The 19,951-nt window shown below is 52.7% G+C and overlaps 4 protein-coding genes across 4 annotated transcripts; 1 reads left to right on the plus strand and 3 right to left on the minus strand.

Annotated features, from left to right (window-relative positions):
- Window positions 1–712: 712 nt before the first annotated feature.
- J4E84_006033 (uncharacterized protein) lies at window positions 713–2,053 on the plus strand (the record flags this gene model as incomplete). Its single annotated transcript, XM_049388625.1, has 1 exon — window positions 713–2,053. One exon carries the CDS (start codon window positions 713–715, stop codon window positions 2,051–2,053), a length of 1,341 nt encoding a protein of 446 aa, XP_049243524.1.
- Window positions 2,054–7,351: 5,298 nt separating this feature from the next.
- STT3 (oligosaccharyl transferase stt3 subunit) lies at window positions 7,352–9,771 on the minus strand (the record flags this gene model as incomplete). The annotated part of the gene is made up of 4 exons (XM_049388626.1): window positions 7,352–7,622; window positions 7,672–9,418; window positions 9,481–9,561; window positions 9,615–9,771. The coding sequence occupies 4 exons, from the start codon at window positions 9,769–9,771 to the stop codon at window positions 7,352–7,354; spliced, it is 2,256 nt and encodes a 751-aa protein (XP_049243525.1).
- A 313-nt stretch (window positions 9,772–10,084) lies between these two features.
- On the minus strand, window positions 10,085–11,769 carry J4E84_006035 (uncharacterized protein; the record flags this gene model as incomplete). Its single annotated transcript, XM_049388627.1, has 2 exons — window positions 10,085–11,672; window positions 11,762–11,769. The coding sequence occupies 2 exons, from the start codon at window positions 11,767–11,769 to the stop codon at window positions 10,085–10,087; spliced, it is 1,596 nt and encodes a 531-aa protein (XP_049243526.1).
- A 2,404-nt stretch (window positions 11,770–14,173) lies between these two features.
- On the minus strand, window positions 14,174–18,059 carry J4E84_006036 (uncharacterized protein; the record flags this gene model as incomplete). Its single annotated transcript, XM_049388628.1, has 2 exons — window positions 14,174–14,988; window positions 15,038–18,059. The coding sequence occupies 2 exons, from the start codon at window positions 18,057–18,059 to the stop codon at window positions 14,174–14,176; spliced, it is 3,837 nt and encodes a 1,278-aa protein (XP_049243527.1).
- Window positions 18,060–19,951: the final 1,892 nt, after the last annotated feature.

A 19,951-nucleotide genomic window follows, 5' to 3' on the forward strand; every position in this document is an offset into this window, starting at 1 on the left:
TGAGAACACCATCTTACCCTTATGCTCACGTCAATAATCAACGTCTTATCGTCTCTCTGCTTTTTGCTTCTAGACAACCGCGCGACCGTCGCGCGCAATTTCCTGCAAACCCTTCGTGGTGGTACTTCGGCGCATCTTTGAAACGACAGAACAAAGTCAACTCTCCTTCACTTCCGCCCGCGTTCCGATGGCACGCCAATGTGTTCATGGCAGAACCCTGGTGGGAATGCAAGCTCAATGAATATGACATCAGCATAGAAGCCACGATTACTCTGTATCTGAGCTTGCAGGAGCTGCCAATAGGGGGCAGACTATCGGCAGTATTTCAGCAGAGACACCCTATAAATTCAGATCGACAGGTGTTGTACCGCGAGAGACACCGTCTCAACTCTTCCTGATGCAGACGAGTGCTCACACCCGACGTGTTGTCTTTGGGCTTGTGCAATCGCCAAGCGTGCGGGCACGTGTTTTCGTGATCTGCGCTAGCCAAAGCTTCAAATCCATTCTGGACTAGCTCCAGAGCTATCGAAATGCCGTCCCGTTGACATCTCGACGTTGTCAGTACCCTGAACGCGTTCAAAAGCGACCCCTCGTGACATCTAATTAATGCGATCACCAGAACTAGTCCATTCTTGAAAGATCCGCGCAGAATCCCGGGTTCGCTTTCGTTTTATCTATTCTCTTTGTTGCGGGGTGCAGACAACTTCCGATTATGCCAGCCCAAACAACATGTCCGATACCCGAAGTCGACCGCGCACTGTCGTCATACATAAACAATCGGGAAGACACGCTAAGGATTCGACGCGCTCTTTCCAAGTATCTTACCTCAAGCCTGAGGCCCGTCAATGCAGCGACCCAGAACCAGCATCTGAACCATGAGTGCCCACAGAACCTATCTGCGGCCAACACCAACCCTCCAGGCCTGAAGGACACTCGTTTGGAATATCTACAGGCTCTGCGGGCCAATTCCCAAGCGCAAACAAGACACCGTGAACTCCAGACGTCATTAGAAGATTTACGCAACCGCTACGTAGACGAGAACCCAACGCAGCCAGAATCAGAATACGACAACGAAGTTACGCGAGGCTATGTTGCTTTACTACGACAGCGCCGGCGCTATGCAGAACTTCAGGTCATCCAAGAATCTCTAGACAAGCTTCTCACCGCAAAGCCATCGACCGCTGCGGCTGACCCAAGAGCTTCCATCAGAAGCGCCATCGGCGAGCAACCAGACTTACCCGCCGAGAGGCTAGAGCAACTATCGCAAGCCGAAGATGATCAAAACTGGGTCTTCAAGCTGAAGCAGGAGGTTCTCGAGGCGCGAACAGCCATGGAGCGCGCCCAGGCCGCGAGGCAGAAGGCCCAAGACGAGATGCCGGGTGAGCCCAGCTTACAGGCGCAAGTTCATGCACTCGAGCGAGCAAGAGACGAGCTCGTTGATTGGGTGCAAGGGGAGTTAGCCAAGATGGAGGAGGACAGTGTTTTCCTTGAGGATGCCTCACCCGTCAAACGTCCAGTCAGCGTCACGGCACCCGTCGATCTTGCGTCAGCAGAAACACAGATACGAGAATCGTACAACAAGTACATTGAAGCTCGTGCTAGTCTGCTCGAAGCTCACGCAAGCCTCCAGCAACCGTTGGATGTCCAGACTGACGATCAGAACGACGGTCAAACCACACCCAACGAAGACAGCAAAGCCGCAACAACGAAGCTTGTCCGGCCGATTACCAAACTCTTGCCCTACCTCCCGCATCTCACTCAAATTGCCAACAACGAGCGTTCTCTACTCCAGCAATCTGTATACCTCCAGAGTCAGATAGCATCCGCAGACCAAGACATTGAAGAAGCGCTTCTTCGACTCTCCGGCGAAAGCCATCTCCTGCCCGCTGGTTCGAAAGAAGTCGCAGCATGGGGCAAGACAGCACGGGAAGCTGAGACGGCTACTGAAAAACTGGTGAAGGAGCGTCTGCAGGCTGCCCGGCAAGAAGTGGGGAGTGTGACTACGATTGTAGAGCTCTGCTCGTTGCAGAGTAAGGTGTTGGAGTCAGCATAGGACGAGGGGCCGATGATGGTATGGACCAAGGACCGCAAGACTATAGCTGCGCCCACGATCGAACTAGCTGAATATCATTCTCATCGGTGAAAGGGGGCTTGTATGTAGCCCTAGAGCGAATGATGGCATGGCCTTCTTACACTTACATCACCATGTCAGATTAGCTCCTTTGTTCCATGTAAATGCCATACATTTGCATAGCTGAACAAGTAATGTCTGAAAAGATTACCATTGCCCATGATCTAACACCGAAGTGCTCTTCTTTTGGTTCTCACTTCAAGTGCGCCGTTATTCTACATCTTGCAGGATCATTTTAAGCAGCTACTAACATTCGGCTCAGCACTGTCTTGCCAGCATACACCAATGGAGGTCGGAGCAAAGCAACAGAATACGAGAGACAGCCAAAATTTGCACATAACTCTTTCTCTGTTGCCATTTTGGGACACAAACGCCATCTGACAGTCGTAGCAATTTTGAAGTACTACCTCGCAAAAGAGAGTAGTCCAGAGTGCAGAAGCGCAAAGCGCAGATGACATGCTTTACATAGCCGTCTGTATCAGTTCTCGACAGCTATATGAGTGTGCGATCTGTGTCAGATGCAGTCGAAGCATGGTATTTTCATCCATTGGTTTCATGTCAAGTGCGAGCGCCTCATGTGTACTAAGCATATCCTTTTCGTGTCTCAAAACTACTGGCATTCTAACCATAAAAAGGATAACTGTGGAGTTACATGTGTATCCATCGTTCTCTTCTCCTTGGACATGGTATTGCATCCTTTTGATTTTGTTCTAGAGTCCAGGAGGATCGGCCATGGGATTGGTCTCGTATAGTTTTAATATATCGAAGGCGGGCAAGGAGCCCCCGAGATATGAAAAAGAGAAAGAGAACAGAACTCAGATGTGTGTAGGTTCCTCGTATCGTCGAGACGGACATACTTCTTTAGAGTTGTGCATTTTGATTGTCAATTGCCCTTGGATGAATTCCGTTCTCAGCTCGCGCCAGGACATAATTCAACGCCCTCGATTTTTTTGGTAAGAATACATGAAAGAGCATCTCAATATTTTGAGTTGGAGACCGAGCAGCTTAGGGTGATAAGAGGAAGACTGTGAGGAACAGGAACGGGGTTTTATATATGTGAGCGGTCAGTGCGCTATGCTAGCTTCGTCATACAAGTTATGGCCAAGTATGTTGCGGACCAGCTATTCAGCATCAATACATATCAGCGAACACCATAGTGTTGGCGCATAATTAGTGACTGTCTGAGCACTCTCAAACCATCACATGACATCCTCGTGTTTTTGAAGATGAACACATGTGTTCATTTATTCGACAACGGCACATCTAGTCTCTTTGGTCTTCTCCATGCAAAGCTCCAGTACGTGTTTCTAACCCGTATTTTCCGACCAGAACATCGAAGCTTGTTATTTGAACGTTGCAGCGTACACTCAAACATACGTTCAACATGTCTCGAGTTCCTGCTCACACACAGGGCGATCGCCTGTAGTTTTGATTTAAACAACGCAGAACACATAGCAACCCTCTCGTACTCTTTTGAACATGGAAAACCAATCGTAGGTATTTTTTTGGTGGGAAAATGTGAGTGTATGCAAGGAGAAGAGCAGTACCAGGTCGATATTTTATACCCGACCCAGCACTACTCACGCCATGTGATATAGCTGCTACATCTTTTGTGCATGAAAGTAAATACTCAGTCTCATCGAATCTTTTCTTTACGCTTTTCTCACACCGAAAACAAGGACATTGTGGAAGAGAGCGATGGCGAACACTTCCTAGCCATAGCCGCGTCGTTGACGTTTTTGGAATGCGCACATGGCATGTTGATCTGAAAATTTGGAGAAACCTCTGGCGGAGAACCCACAGACATATGCCTTGTGCAGTAGTTATTTTGGAGATTCGTCTTTTTAGAAAGTAGTAAAGGAATGAGAAGAGAAAGCGTCCTTCTCAGCATAGGATTTTCAGCAGTGCAGTTTTGAAAGCCAGGAGAAACTCCATATTGAGCGGCTTTGCTTTTTTGAATATGTTTCAGGTCTGAAAGATGGTATGAAAGTAAGGAAGCGGCACGCTGTGAGCTTATATATGCACCGTCAAAGGTCTGTGCGTTTATCTTCCGTGGAATATGTTAGTAGAGAATCGCTCGAATCCGACATCACCTGATCCAAGGTCTGCCTTCGCTGAAAACAGGACATTGAAAGAAATCTAAAGAGGTATCGTAGGTATCTATGCATCAGTAATCGTTCAAAACCATTCCAAGCATGCTCTGCCTCATCGCATAGCAACCACACAACTCGCTTGTGCCAAGCTTTTACACACTCATCACCCCCAACAGCCTAGACATCCCTCCAATTTCGACTAGTCACTCGCTCTCTCGTATCCAGCCTCGGGCCTCTACCCATCTCACGATACTCTCTCGCAAGCCCACCTCTATCACTTCCCTGATCGATCATCCTCACCGCCCTCCTCTCTTCCACAAATGTAGCAGGTTGTCCATTTTCATCGATACCCTTCCAGCTCCTGATATCATTGATCTCAGCTGAATTTGCGCTCTCCGAATCGGTATCATCATCTTCTTGTCTTCGGCGACTAGGCGGTGGAGTCATAGAACGAGTGCGTTCGAGTGCTCGTGAGCGGGAGACATGGCGAAATAGTGGCCGTGGTGGTCGTGGTGGTCGTTCAGGTGACAGAGGAGTGGGCGGGAGACGGGGTGTGCGACGTGCGGGAAGAGGAGAGATGTTCCGCACGAGTACCTCTTCAAACCGTCTTGAGGGCGGAGGAGAAGGTGAAATACGGCGCTGTCGATCAATGCGAATTTCCTCTTCGTACTCCCTTCTTGGAGATGGCGATGAGTGCCGTATACGGATCCTCTCGAAGTCCTGGGATAGTGGCTCTTGTGGAGGATCGTCTACAACCCGACTGCGGGAATACTCTCGGTAATGCTCGTACTTGTCGCCACTCGCCATTCGTTCGTCGGCATACCTTGATCTTCCTCTTGGCTCAAGTACTGGCTCTTCTTGCCTTCTTCCACCACCAAAGTGAACACGAGGTCCTCCGACTTCGACGCGCATGCTCTGCTGACTTTCGCGCATGGTATCTCTTCGCCTGTGGGAGGTTTCGTGCTCGGTGCCTAGGGGCTTCAGGATGCTCCGACTAGGTGAATCCAAACGGCGACGTGGCATAGAATCAGCATTGCTCGAAGTTTCATCCGACGCCTTGAGAAAGCTACGCTGCTCTGATCCAATCGGGTGGTACGGCCTCGGATGCGACATGAGACGAGCTTCCGCTTCCTCGTTTCGCCTTTCAGCCCGGAGGCTAACACGAATTGGAGATCTACTTGCACTCCTAGTCCGACGTTCCTGAGATTCGCTTCGATAAACAACTCTCGAAGATCTTGTCGGCGGCGGGGGCGACGGACTGAGCTCGATGATCCTTGAACTTGCCCGGCGCAGTGGACTTCGCTCGACCTTCCTGTAGGAGTGAGTACGGACAACGTCTGGAGGAGGCCACACCTCGTCAGATCTCGAGGTAAGACTGGGAAGTGGTGGAGGTGGCGCAGGGTACACTTCATCCGACCGTGTTTCTCTAGTGCGGACGATGTCAGGCGGGGGCCAAACTTCACCAGCATACCTGGAAGAGCGGCGAGGACTCAATGAGGAAGTTTTGAGCTTTCGTTCGGACCTAAACTCTTGTGTCGGCTGTTGAAGTACTCGCAGGCCCAGGCGCGCCTGACTAGACTCTCGTCTAACAACACGAGGGCGACTGGGAGAGTAACGCGTGACATAGATCTCCTCTCTATTTTGTCTCCGGCCCCTCCGCTCGTCATGGTCGATGTCGATGTGGACACATTCTCTAGGCCAGTCGCAGGGTTCCTCGGCCGTACATCTTCTGATGTATCTGTATCTGCTGCTTGAGCGATGCGCGCCTGCAACCTTCTTTTTGCACCTTCGACAGGGTGTGGGGATCATGGGCTTGTTAGGAAGGACCGGGTTGTTGCGATGGAAACCTGCGGAGCGCATCTCGCCGCAGTGACTGCAGGTGTGACAGAGCATAACTGGCACAGCTACTTCTTCTACCTGCGGAGGTGGTGCTTGCGCGGCATGTGATTGTCCGTATTGTTCGTAGTGGTATTGCTCGCTTGTCTGCCTCGATCTTGACTCCATGATCTCTTGCTGCGTGTTGCGTGACGACGGTACCATCGCGCTCGTAAGAGGAGCAGTTCGTCGACGTTCCATCCCAGAACCTGGATTGCTATACTGCCAGTCGGCGTTGTATCCTGGCGGAGGCGGTGGTCGTGCGTCGTAGCCCTGTGGAATATGAGCGTGCCCTTGTGGTCCAGCTACTGGCGGTGTCTGCTGTTGATCCTGTTGTTGTGACCGAGGGCTTAGGAGCGGTGGTGGGCGCTGTGGGATCCCCAGATGATTGTACACGCCCTGGCCGTATCCACCCTGCTGTGGGTATCCAGCCTGTTGAGGATATCCAGCTTGTGGAGGATATCCACCCTGGTATCCGGGAAAAGAAGCGACGGACGAGGCAGCTGGCGGAGGCGTGGGTGCTGCGGGAGGGACTCCGAGCCCTTGGAATTGCTACACGGTGGGTAAGCCAGGTTCTATATTTGCTGACGCACTACGCGCGGGCGTCGATGAGATGGGGCCGAACATGATTACGTCTATTCTTGCTGTCAGCCAACTTCTGGTCTCAGGCGACAATGGCGCACTTACACATTGTAAAGATACGAATTGGCTGGCCGGGCGAAGGAGCCGGGGTACTGAGGAATTGGCTGGCCTTGATCTTGGCCTTGCCCGTTACTGCCGCTGCCGCCAGTGCGGCCCATATACGACTCAAAGGCCCTTCTCTGTTCTTCGTTCGCCATGTTGTGGTTTGAGCAGGTGCGGACGTGCGACTCGAAGGCGGAGGGAAGGCGGAGGACTGGTCGTGGGTCCCACGTGGGCGACCGGGAAAGCGCGAGGAGGTGTTAAGAGGAAGGAGCGACAGAGAGAGATGTGGGGTAGACAAATGATGGTTAGAAAAGCATGTGAGAAAGCATGTCGACGAACTAGAGTCAAAGTGAAAGAGCAGACGCACAAGGAGAATTGCGCGACTGCGAAACCGCATCTCCGATCATGATAGTCAAACTCACCGCAACTCACCTCAAGGATACCAACAATGGGACTTAAATATTCTTTTATTTCTTCCCAGACGCCCGCCTGCGAACAATGCCAACATGGCTTCTTATTTGTACAAATGCTATAGATCTCTAGCAAGATTTTGATACGGCCACCGTATCTACTCAACTCTCAATACCCTAGGTCCCTTCCTCTTGGTGGACCGCTTCTTCTTGTGGCCCTTGTCGAACGATACGGCGCTTTGATGGTCGCGACCAAAGTTGTCAAGATCCTTGACCTTGTAGATCCTGATGATCCAGTTCTCGCTAGTAAAGGCCTCCTCGATGGTGCTGAGCTCGGGGCCCTGTGCGGGAAGACGCGCGCCACGGACACGGTCCTGGGCTTGTCCGGCGGGGAACAGCGCGTTGTAGTTGTAGTAAGACATCTTGTACCTGATATGCTGTTAGTAGCTGCTGGAGTTGGTGGGACTAAATCACTTACATCAAGCTGTTCTTCATGGTGGGGGTGGCCTCCTCGTCCACACGGTACTCGCCTCGTGGAGTGAAAAAGTTGCGCTCCTTGACCTCATCGGGCCAGATACCCTCGGCAATCCTGACCATCCAGAGGAACTTGTTGATGTCGTCTCCAGAGTAGCCAAGAAGACCGCCAAAGACGACCAATACGTAGTCGACCTCGTGTTGACGCATGATGGGGTAGCTGACCTCCTCCCTGGAGCTCATAGCCTTGCCGACGGTAGCAATGTGCGTGTTGTTCCAGGTGTTGTTATCGACAAGGGTAGGGCGGTCGGCCATACCACCAATCTGGTATCCGTAGTCCCACCACGACATGATCTTCGCGTTCTGAGGGGTGTTCTGCCTGAGCCAGTAGTATGCCTCGCGGTAGTCATCGATGATGTGCTGGCTGCCGTCGGGAAGTCTGGATGCGAGCACGACGGAGGGCGAAGAGTAGGCGTTCGAAGTGACCCATGTGCAGTGCAGAACGAACAGCATGAGGTAGATGGCGGCGGTTCCGGCGACGGTGAGCTTGGAGGCATACGAGTAGATGCCGACGAGCGGGTTGCGTGTAGATCGGAGACCCTCGGGAAGGATAGCTGCAGCAGCGACTGCAGCGGTATCGGTGCTGCCGTTCTCGGTGACGGGCTTGGGGGTCTTGACGTCAAGGTAGGTGTCGAGAATCTGCGAGAAAGCGATTGCCGATGCAACGCAGACAATGGGAGTCAAAGTGAGCATAAGACGGACCATGACACCAGCGAAGTAACTGGCGAGCACAGCGTAGATGACAATGAAGACCTGCTCGTCGGTCAAAGTGCGGAAGCACAGGTAGACACCGGCGGGGAAGAGCCAGATCATCATGTTGAGATCGAAGAAGAAAGCGGGCCATGCGGTAGGCTGATGCTCGGAGACGGAGGCGATGATGGGAATGTGAATCTTGGCGTATCCGGTATCCCAGAGCGAGTAGAAACGGCCAGTCCAGGGCGCAATGACACCAGAGACGGTAAGAAGCACCAGTCCTCCGACACCGATGAGGAAGACACTCAGAACCAGAGCGCGGAGCAGCGTCTGGAACTGCTTGCCGGGAAGCTGTGCGCGAACCCAGTCGACAAAGGCCACCAGCTGGAGCAGGCCAAAGACACCGAGCGCGGACATGTGCTCGCTACTGCGGATGGGCAGGAAACCGACGAAGGGGATCTGCATGCTCGCAAGCGTGCCAAGCGCATACCACGAAGTATAACTGACATACAACCTCGGGCTGTATCGTCCCATGCAGATCAAGACGAAAGCGTGCAGGGGCAGCAAGTTGGTGATGAAGACGTATCCACCCCACGCTGACACCATGTATCCGTAGAACAGCGCAGTCAATGCACCCCAGAACATGGATCCGAGCTTGACTGCCTTGATCCACAGGAAGAAGGTGAAGACGAGCAGGAAAATGGCAATGGCCTCGTTATCGTAACTTCCTGCGACGGATCGCGAGATGTAACCGGGGGTGATGCCCATGAAGGCTGCGGCGAGCAGACCGGCCGAGGGCGACGGGACCATCTCGGAGGTCAGGAGGTACGTCGCGAGCGCAGTAAGACCTGAGAAGGCAGGCGCGAGGAGGACACAGATGTTTCGAATGTCGACGGGCATGGCGAGAGCGCGGAGGGCGTGGTAGATGACACCGCTGGTGACCATCAGTCCGGGGTAGAGAGTACCACCCGTGACTCGTCCAAGAGGGTGCCATGTTCCTGCATTCCATGTCAGTCCATTGTAGCTATATGGCATCGGGGCATGCGGCGGAGATGCGTACGGTCGTCGAACCAGTCCCAGAAGCTGTAGAAGCCATTCTGTACCAGGTATTTCGTCGCTCGGAAGTTGAACCACGGATCGACTGCATTGCATAGTCAGTCAATTGCCCTTCCATTCCCCAATTGTAGTACTGACACTCGTGGATGATGCTCTCAAAGCGGATTACGGAGAACAGACGACTGCTTACGGCGGCGGCAGCGATGAGGCACAGGATAATCACTCGAAGCAAGCCTCGAGTGTTGCGGCCGGTCGCCTGCTTGAGCAGCTGCCCGTCATCTACGGCGGCAGCCATGTTTGCAGGAGAAGTTAAGGAAGGTGAGGTTGATGGTCGCAAGGCCGCGTCACGGAACTTCTCGAGAGCTATGCTTCATGAGCACACGTTTCCAACTCCACGCCTCGGCATTTGGTTTCGCCGACCTTCAACACCCCTGCAACGTCATCACCATCACCATGTCCGCGACAGCCACGGCGCGCCATTAAGCATACAACATTCTTCGACTTTGCATCAATTCACATATGCGAAAGTTTTCTACTGGGTATCTGGATCTTCGCTAGGAAATATACACTAGTCTCCGCAGAAGAAATCCATGAAAGCCTCCGTTTCTTCAACACTGCAATTGGCGCATACGCGATGTGAGCAGTCGGCGCAAGCAACATCTACAACACCGCAAGGGTTCTGACATGCGCACTGTGCTTGTTAGCACTGTTACAAACAGCTGAAACAGATAACTTACACAATAGCGATTCATTACCGTGGTCGTTTGTCTTCGCTTTGGGTGTCGTTCGTCATATACCGAATCTTCTGAACGTTGTCGTTTTACTGCAGTTCCTAGCGCGATATCACCTGCAAGTGGCGAGGGTCGCATCGATGCATAGCTTGACATCAGCATACTGGGCATGTCGTTTGGAGGAGGAGGATGCGGCTGTCGCGGCTGTGGAACATCGTCATCCACGTCTCCGGTAGCATCCACATCGCCGTCCTTTTCCCTCTCGTCCTCATCGTCAAAGTAGTCTCGTTTTTTCTTCTCTTCTAGCAGCTCTTTCTTCGGTCGGTTCTCTTCAGCACAGATCCAGTCATCGATATTTCTCCTCTCCTTCTCGAAGTGACGCGCGATGTGATCAAACCGCTCATCCCAAGCTGCATTGCGTCGCTCTTTGAGTCGCACTATATCTTTGCACAGGCCACACCAGAAGGTGCCTTGGCAGTTCTTGCCAATCCTGCGGAGGTTGACACGCTCTTGAGCAACTTCACACGCCATCTTATGCTCCCTCTCTAGGTGGTTCTTGAATGCTCCTTCGCGGTATAGATGCACACCACAGACCTGGCCTGTCTGAAGTTCTTCGCCGCAGCGGAAGGCTTCCTGCTGGAAATGCTGACTGTTCTCGTGGCGCTTCCAATCTGACTTTGCGCCAAAGCGTTTGTGGCACTTGGGATATGTGCATCCATAAGGCCTGTTGTGTCGCTTGATGTGCTTACGCAGATCGCAATCACGAGCGACCGCAAATTCGCAGCCAGACATCGGACATGTCTTGTCATTGTTTGAAGAGCTCTTGCTGGAGCGACGCTGTTCTGTGTCGGGGGTTCTTGGGCCTTTGTTAACAAGCTCAGCCATCATCTTTAACAATGCATCATTCTTCTCAGACTTGGACGGCCTCCTGGATCTATCGTCGCGATTGGCTTTTTGCAGAAACTCTAGTATGCGACTCTCAATATCCACAGGCTCCGGTGAATGCAAGCGCTGTTCAGACTTCCTCTTGAGCTCTAGCGCTTGCTGCTCAACCTTAGTCTGGGGTGCATTGGATAAAGAAGAACCCTGTGAGGACTTTTGAATCTTGACATGGTTACTTCCAGACGCGCCAGGAGCGGCCTTGATAGTGGAGAGAGCATCTTGTATCCCCGGTGCATTGTGCCGAGAACGAATCATCTTCGACGTTTTCTGAACACGACTGTTGTGTGGTGCGGAAGTAAACCCAGGTCCAGAGAGCCGAGATGTTGGCTGTGCTTTAGGCACAAACAATGAGTCCTGGCTTGGCGAAGATAGGTATCTGGCATCCTGTATCATGGGAAAGTCCATCATAGAGATGTTGCCCATCGTTGGGCTTATGGAGAAGGGAATCTCCATGCCAGCTACTGTTGACCCAATGTCCAGGGGTGTAACAGTCGTTTTACCCTCTATAGGAGAGTCGACTCGCCTGGGACGCCATACCGATCTATCAATATCAGCTTAGCTGACTCTTCAAGCATGAAATGTGCAAATCTACCTTTCTACGAGATCGAGTACGTTCTCATCTTTGTGCATCCTCTCAACATGCTGCTTGAAGTTGTCTAGGCGTGGCCAGATCTTCTCTTTGTTCCTACAGTCCTCCACTGCACACTGATAAGACTTCTTATCAATGTCCTTCCGATGTAGGCTTTTCTGATGCCGCTCAAGATCGTTCGTAGTTGTGAAGCCTTCTACTCTTTTGCAGCCGGCTACGTCACACTTGAAGGGTTTGCTGTGTTTGAGCATGTGTTTCCTGTCACCTTCATCAGCACATGGTCATCTCATAGTGATGCCCATACGCACTTGAACTCTGAGTTGCATTTGAGTACTTCTGGGCACTCATAGCATGGGAAGTCTTTCTTTGACCTGGACCTCCCACTACGACTGCTGACGTGGGATCGCTGATCTGAAGGCATCCGTGACATCGTAGGAGCCTCGCTTGTGGCAGACTCGACATGCATGTTGTTAACATCTGACATGAAACTTGCCGATAATTCCTGGTTGAAACAATCGGGCTCATTGCTTCTGACCGACTTAGTGTTCCGCGAAACGTAACCCTCGTCGGATGGCAAAGCCTGACTATCAACGTCAGATCCCGGACCCCATGGGAACTGGAAATTCACATTCGATCGAGGAGAAAGATCATGAGAGCTACCAGACTGAGATTGCCTCATATTGTACGGACTCCATGCTGGCTCCGGTCCTCTACTGGCAGTCGAGCCATGATAAGGCCGTACATATTGTGGATCGAGAAGGTCAAAATCCCTCGGCATATGGGATCCAATACCATTGTCCAACGGAGAGAGATCGATCTGACGATAGTTCATGCGATAGAAATCTCTTGCATGTGGAGTAGTTCTTGGAGTATGTAAGGAGGCTGATGAGCTAGATCTTTGGCTCCGTACACTATGTGCACTCCGTGGTTGTTGGGAAAACGTGCTCTGCTGCGTCTGCACAGGATCAATGTGCAGTGCAGGTATCTGGCGGCCATAGTATTGGTTGGGAACTGAAATGCTATAAGACTGTTGACAGTCCCCGTTCTGGTTGTGGAGTGACATGTTCGCTATCATGGGTCAGCATCTTTCGGGGCTGCCTCAGGCATCACCATGCCACCCAAATTCATCCCAACCAGCTTTCGAACATGGAAAGAGGCATCGTCATCGTACAAGCATCAATGTATGAGTAGAGACAAGAAGAGAAATGAGTGTATAGAAAAGGCAACAACAACACATACCTGTAATCTCAACTCGTCAGCCTGCTGCGATATGGAAGCCTTACGCCTGCCTCAAGGAACGCCGTACGCAAACCGTTTCAGAGGAGCAGGCGCGCAGCTGTGCATTAGTAGATTCCAGCTGCAGCACACCGCCCCAATCTGCTAAGATGACAAGCCAGATGGGTACATGTAACAGGTAATGTGTGTGAGGTCCTCCGTTTCGTGTCCCATGCGCACGGGCATGCGCTGCCTGCCGGTGAGATGTGAGGAAAGGCTTCAATACCAAGACGCTGTCACCTCATCGCGTGCACTTGCCCTGCACTGGCTGTATCGGAGGACTTCGATTCGAGATGGGTAAAAAGGGCACTGTAGTATGTCGTCACGGGTTCTTTCCACACGCAGTGGTTATCGCAGTTGTATGCCTGTGATCGCGATGGCGAGGGTGCGCCGCATGTGGGCGGCCTCCCAGTCCTCCTCGCGCAGGGGCGCTACCAGGAAGGCGACCGGTGCCCTCTTTGCCCTCTTTCTCTTTCTGACAGCTCATTCGTGCTGGGGATGCACCTAGCGAGCCGTTCACCGAATTGCAGATGGAGGACTCCAAGTTGCGGGTGGCTGTGTCGAGAGTCCTCCATGTGCGTGGGAGACGCATGCGGCCAATCACAGCCTCGGACCGGGTTCCTCCCCGGCGGCGCGATCGATTTAGCACGCCGCGCTGATGTGTGTATGACAGGGCGCGGGGGCTGAAAGTTTGAAAATAAGTCAGGCATTGCACTCGCGCAACGGAGTTTTACTGGCGCTGGCGATGGCTGCTGTGCAATCACGCCCTTGTGGAGTGGAAGGTACCTAGGGGCTTTAAGTGGGTCGCAGCTTCCAGTCTACGATGTATCTCACCAATGGTACTATATCGTATGGAGCGGACAACAGAATAGGGAGAATCGTGGCATTGAAAAATTGATGCAATTAACGCGCCGATGTCTATAGTACCATGCATGCCTATTGCACCATCAGATGCGACAATGTAGTCGATCCAATTCGAATCCGAAGCGACAGTAGGTATCGTAACGCGTCTAAACCAGATTCGCCTCGTAAACATGAAAACCTCTTCCGCTGTGCAAGAGTGGATATCGTACGAAATCAACGTGAGCCAAAACAAAATCAGATCCTACGCCTATCCTATGGGCGTGTCGATCGAAACCCCTCCCATAATCCATCCCCGTCTATTGTTGATGTTGGTATTGATAGTTGTGTTGTGCCGTCAGATATGACATCGCAGGGTAAGTGCTGCCTTGCTGGTAAGACATAGCGTTGTTGGTATCGTAACCCATATTCGGCATCTCAGTCGTCAAGCCCTGCGGCTCTTGGGTGTAGTAGGAAGGAAAAGGTGTAGTCGTAGCGTCGACCGGAGAGTCCGTGTACAGCGATTGCTGCTGTTGAACGGTATTAACAGGATTCATGCCATATTGTTGCACCCCATTCTGCATATTCCCATTCTGGTATGGCTGACTAGGAATCTGCAGCCCGTTGGTATAGCCATTGTGTGGCTTCCGAGGGACCTGGAGGCCTGGGTAGGTCTGGTTCGTGAAATTTGTGGCATTGTTTGCCACATAGTTCGCATAACCGCTAGTCTGAGTCGGTGGCGGTGCCATTTGCGGTGGGGGGTAGGTTTGCATCGGCGTAGATCCTGCCTGAGATTTTGTTTCCTGAGGGTAAAGACTGTGAGGGTCGATACCAGGTGCATATGCGGCATTAGGATTGTAGCGCGACGGGTTATCTAGTGGCAAACGGCCTGGAGTGATGGAGAGCTTGCGGCTTTCGGGTAGCTCTACCACGGGGCTAATGATGCTGTCCGCGTTGAGCTGCTTCTGATCCACAAGCGTAAGAATGGGCATGCTGAGCTGCTCCATGTGTTTTGCCAAGTGAACAGTCAATTTCTTCCAGCTCGTACAGATGTTGCCACAGAACCGGCATGGCTCGTCCTTGGGTTGCTTAGTCGTGTCGCGACGACATCTTTCGACAATGGCCCAAATGTCATCTGCCTTTGCGTTAGCGAGATCTCAAACATTAAGACTTGCTCATCTGACCCTGGTCACCAGTTACTGTCGCGTCTTTGTGAGCGGCTCGGGTACGTTGCCGTGGCTCAGCTATCTTGTGCTCACGAACGAGATGCTGCACGAAGTTGTCCTTGCGATAGCAGGTATGGTTGCAATCTGCAATCTGACATGTCCAGTTCTCCAGCTGACGGTGTCGCTCGTTCTCGTGTCTGACCCAGTCCGCCTTGCGCTTGAACGATTTCGGTTCCCCGCAATTGGGGAAGGTGCACGTGAAAGGCTGTACGTCTTCATGCACATGTTTGGTCCAATCGGACGGCTTGTAGAACTTTTTGACCTTGAAACACAACGTGCATTCGAACTCGGCCGGCAGGCGCTTGACAGGGGGAAGAGGTACACCTGATGGGAACGCGGCAGGAGCCACATTACCTTCTAGCGGGGGCTCGCCATCATCGTCGGAAGAACCAGGTGCAGTGACCTGGAAACCGATGAAAGGAGTTTCGGCATCCTTGGCGCCAGCTTTCGGAGGAAGTTGCTTCGCTTCACCACCGAGGTCAGTACAAAACTTTGCAGAGGCACAATTCTTATGCTGTACGGCGTTGAGATGCTTGACCTTGAACTCCAATAATCTCTTGTATCTGCGCATTTGCTCCTGGGTGATACGCTCAACCATGAAATCAGCCAGGCGTGGGTTAAGTTGTCTAGCATGAGTTCTGAAGCCGTCGTACGTTGGGACGATGGGATCGGTGCGGACCGTCAGATCCATACTAACGGGGTCTTGGTCATCGTCATCATCGTCTCCAGCTGGACTTGGCTGTGCGGAAGGCTTCGTGGCCTCTGTGTCCGCGAGCGGTGAAGCTAACATAGGCATCGGTGGACCTCCGTGCTGCGTCATCAGCTCAGCCAGCCCAGGCGATCTCCCTCTCCCGATATCGCTCCTGCTTCGAGTACGTCTGATGGCATTTTTGGGACCTTTGTACCACGGGCCCGCTGCCGCAGACAGACCTACTGAACTAAGTTGTCCCCCGTCCTTGCTATGACTGCTTAGGTTTGTATCAACTCGAGGAGATTTTGGACGACCCCAACTACCTATACGTTTCGGCTTCTCCATGATGGGCTCCTTGGACTTGTCCGAGGCTGCATCAGACTGCTGCACTGGTATACTGCCCTTGCGCTTGAGTATATTGCTTGGTGTACGTTTGGGTAGAATGTTTTCCAAGAAGCTGGGCCGCCGTTGTCGCTCCTTGCTCTTTCTTGGCTCGGGTTCGATAACTTTGATAACACCGGGAGCTGCACGTATGCTACCAATATCAGACTCGCTGAGACGGCGTGAGCCAACGGTTGCCGCAAGTGAAGCTTGTTCAACGTCCTTCGCTCGCACCAAGAAGCGCATCATCGCAGCATTGGATGTGGGCGGCTGATATCGAGCCGATGGGTTTGGCGGGTGTGGCTGCAACGGTCCATCTACCCATGGCTTGACAGCAGTACCATCCTTTGGTATAAGTTCTTGTGTCGGAGGAAAGTACGAGTTCTCTATATGGCTTGCGTTGATATCGATCGCAGCGGGTGGGGATTCAGGTTCTGCCGACTCGTCATCGTCGTAATCGTAGTCCCCGTAATCGCTTCGTTCGTCAATGTACACCCCAGGTCCAGGTATACCCGAATCATCTATACGGTCGAAATTGGTACGCACACCCAGACCGAAGCTATCTGGGAGAACCCGGCGTTGAATGTCGTTGTGACTCTTCGCTCGACGACGACCCGTGATGGGCTTGAGTAGATTGTTCGAAGGCCCTACATCGCCTGCCTCGCTTCCGACCTCACTCTTAGTGAGCCACTCCTGCACTTCAAGCTTCTTCTCATCCTTCGAGCGTTGCTCTGCAATTTCCTCTATGCTGGGGATCCATGCGTCACCCATCCGGCGGCGCTCGTCAGGGTTGACACCGTTCTGCCCCGACTGTCCTGTCGTGAGCCAGGACCCGTCCTCGTTGCGATCGGGTCCACGGACTCCTGGTCGCGAATGCACGTTCTCGTGAGGCTCCGCTTCACTATCCGAGTCACCGTTATGCGCATACGGTGATAGGTGATTACCGGAATGACGACTGCCATAGCTGTGCTTGCTGACAGGCATGCTATTGTCGGAACGCGAAGGCGAATCTTCTCTGCTATAGTTCTCCACACGTACAATGGGACTCGTCAAATGTCGTGTGAGGGGCCTTGGGTTTGCCATTGACATGTTTCCGGGACTGTTCGTTAGAGCTGGACTGTGTGTTTGCTTGATAGGTGTTGTATGCGGTAGATGATTCGCCTGGTTTGGCGGCGTCGACATGTTCCCGTTGTACTGCATAGAGGGGAAGGCTGAGCTCTCATCGCCTAGTGCCGGACTGGAATTGTTCGTCGCACTGGGCGACATTAATTGATGGTGCGGGTTTAACGAAGTGTTACTGAGGTGGTTGCTTGGCTGAGCGTTGTACGTGTTCAGCGTTCCTGAGGTCAAGGCTGACATGTCAACATGCTCTTGGAATGCCGGAAAATTACTGGCCGAACCGTTATCGGCAAAAGTCAGGCCAGAGAATTCATCGAGAACGTGTCCATTGAAGTTTGGTGTTGCGTAAGCGCTGAGATCGTGGTGACTGGGATCGCTCATGTAACCTGTTTCTGGGCTAAAATGCTCAACTGAATGCGAGGGCGAGATGTTCTGTCCGTTTCCGTAGTAGGATCCCGGAGAAAGACCGTAGCTTTGAACTTGATTGTAGGCATTCGGTGGTGGATATGACATGTCCGGATGTAATGAGGAGTCGAGAGAGGATCCAACGTTAGGAGTGAAGATGGATTCCTGCCCAGGGGTGCTGGATGAGGGAAGCGACACCATGGACCCATCGTAAACCATGGATGTCGGCTCTGCAGAGTACGTGAATGTGCCTTGCGCGTCTGGCATTAGGAAGTTGCCGCCAGTAGGCGCAAGTTGATAGCCGCTAGTCTGCACATCCTGAGGGTGGCGTGGCTGACGCCGAGGGTCCTGGTAGGGCTGTGTATGCGTATCGACTGCTTGCATGATTACTTTGGCTGTAAGGAACAACCTGAAAGTGGAGTCGATAGTAGATTAGGTCGCGACGATTAACAAATGATTGCGACGGGCAAGTGGTGTGGAGGGTAACGTGACTGTAGCCAGCGCTGCTCAGGGCGGCATAGTGCTGCCTGAAGGTTACTGATGTTGAATATTGCGAAAGTCAGAAAACCAGATGAGGGGAAAGTGTCGCAGCGCGTCCAGTTACCCAGATAGGTTGGTGGGATGGCGGAACGAGGGAGAGAAATATCGCAGTGCGGCTGAAAGCGAAAGAGGACAGGCTGCTGTAGCTTGAAGCTGGATGGCGATCTGCCTCGCACAGGACGGAAGTTTGGAGCCGTTGAGGCTAGAGGCAGTGCCGGCACTCTACGATGTTGACAGCTTCAGGGTGGGTCGCGAGCGAAATCGGGAAACGGCGCGCGCGAACAACAGAGAAGCGGCGTAAAGTGCGCGGATGGTTGGTAGAAACAGAGTGGAATTCGACGTCGACGGTGGAGCCAGCGGCAGCAACGAGCGAAAGTCGAGGCACCGGTCAAGGCTGATTCCCCCCAAGATCTCCAGAATGGTAAGACCGGGGTAGAGCGATGCACGCCAAGCAGAAGTTCGCCGTCTCGAAACAGTGTGGGCGCAGGCAGTCCAGATGTCTATGAGGTCGTGAGAAAGAGGCACAACGACCGAAAACAAGCGCGACGGCGCGACGGTAGCTGTGAGCTTGACTGGCGTCTCGAGGCAGATTTGCAGATGCGTGACACGCTCTTGGCAGGCTTGATACAAACGGCACAGCCTCAGTTGCTATACAGAAGCGGGAGCAGGGGGCTGAACATGGGGCGAGCGGGTGGCTATGCTTCAAGATGATATACTCATGGCGAATTCAACCTGCTATGCGTGATGCTTGTAGTAACTCCTGTCATCAAAATCTACTGAGGCGGTCACTCCAAACCGCGCTCGAGGTGCGAAACATGCAGCGGCCTTTGTTGTGCGCCCGCGTAGGCTGGCGCTTAGCTGTTTAGCAGCCGAACGCTGATGCTATATAAAGGCAGGCCAAGCCTAGAACTGCTCTTTTGGAGAGCATACCAGCGACGTAGCAAGCCTGCTAGTAATCAGACGCGTGCGATGGACAACACGGACGAGGTTGCGCTGCTGTTCGCGTCGCTGATTTGCGAATGTCGCGATGTGACGGCATATAGCAGCATGGACTGCCTTGCATGATCAGCGATTCAGCCACGCCTAGAGATGAAGCTTTCCTAGCCACGTCGCAAGCGGATAAGGTAGTGGCTGGCCCCAGTTTTGGATTATGAGCGAAGCCGGATGGTCTCCCGGGCTGTTGTGGGGCTCACGGGAATATGGCGAAGGAGCACATCGACCTGCTGTCTTCAGCGTACACTACCTTGATCTAGGCTAGGTGTCGAGAACTATGCTGTCATATCGCTGCGGGCGAGTAGTATGGCGGAAATGGCAGGATCGCTTCGCCTGGAAACGATACATGTATAGTGCGCCGCACTCATAGGTTGTGATATATAGCTGCGAGTGCCGCATACTATGGTAGACGCCGAAGCCACGAGTGACAGCAATGGTCTGATTTCAGTGGCCATGAAACGCGCCGCTTGATCTAGCGGGCTATGCATATAGTCCTCATCGCGAGATTGCTCAAATAGCAGGCGAGTCGGCATGCCGGCGCCAGGTGAGACGCAGCCGCAGGCAGAAGATCCGAGCCAGGCTATGGATGTCGCAACAGCTTTTCGAGTACTACTACCGGAACATGTAAGGTACCCGGAATGAGGGTCCTGTGCAGATGTTGTGTCGATCCAGGGCTGGCGATCGTAAAAGCTGACGTCACTGCAGGCCTCTCCCACGGACTTTTGATGCCATCGTGAGATAGA

The sequence above is a fragment of the Alternaria hordeiaustralica genome (assembly GCF_023758085.1).
Source record: "Alternaria hordeiaustralica strain BMP 2776 chromosome Unknown scaffold_11, whole genome shotgun sequence".
Classification (NCBI taxonomy): Eukaryota; Fungi; Ascomycota; class Dothideomycetes; order Pleosporales; family Pleosporaceae; genus Alternaria; species Alternaria hordeiaustralica.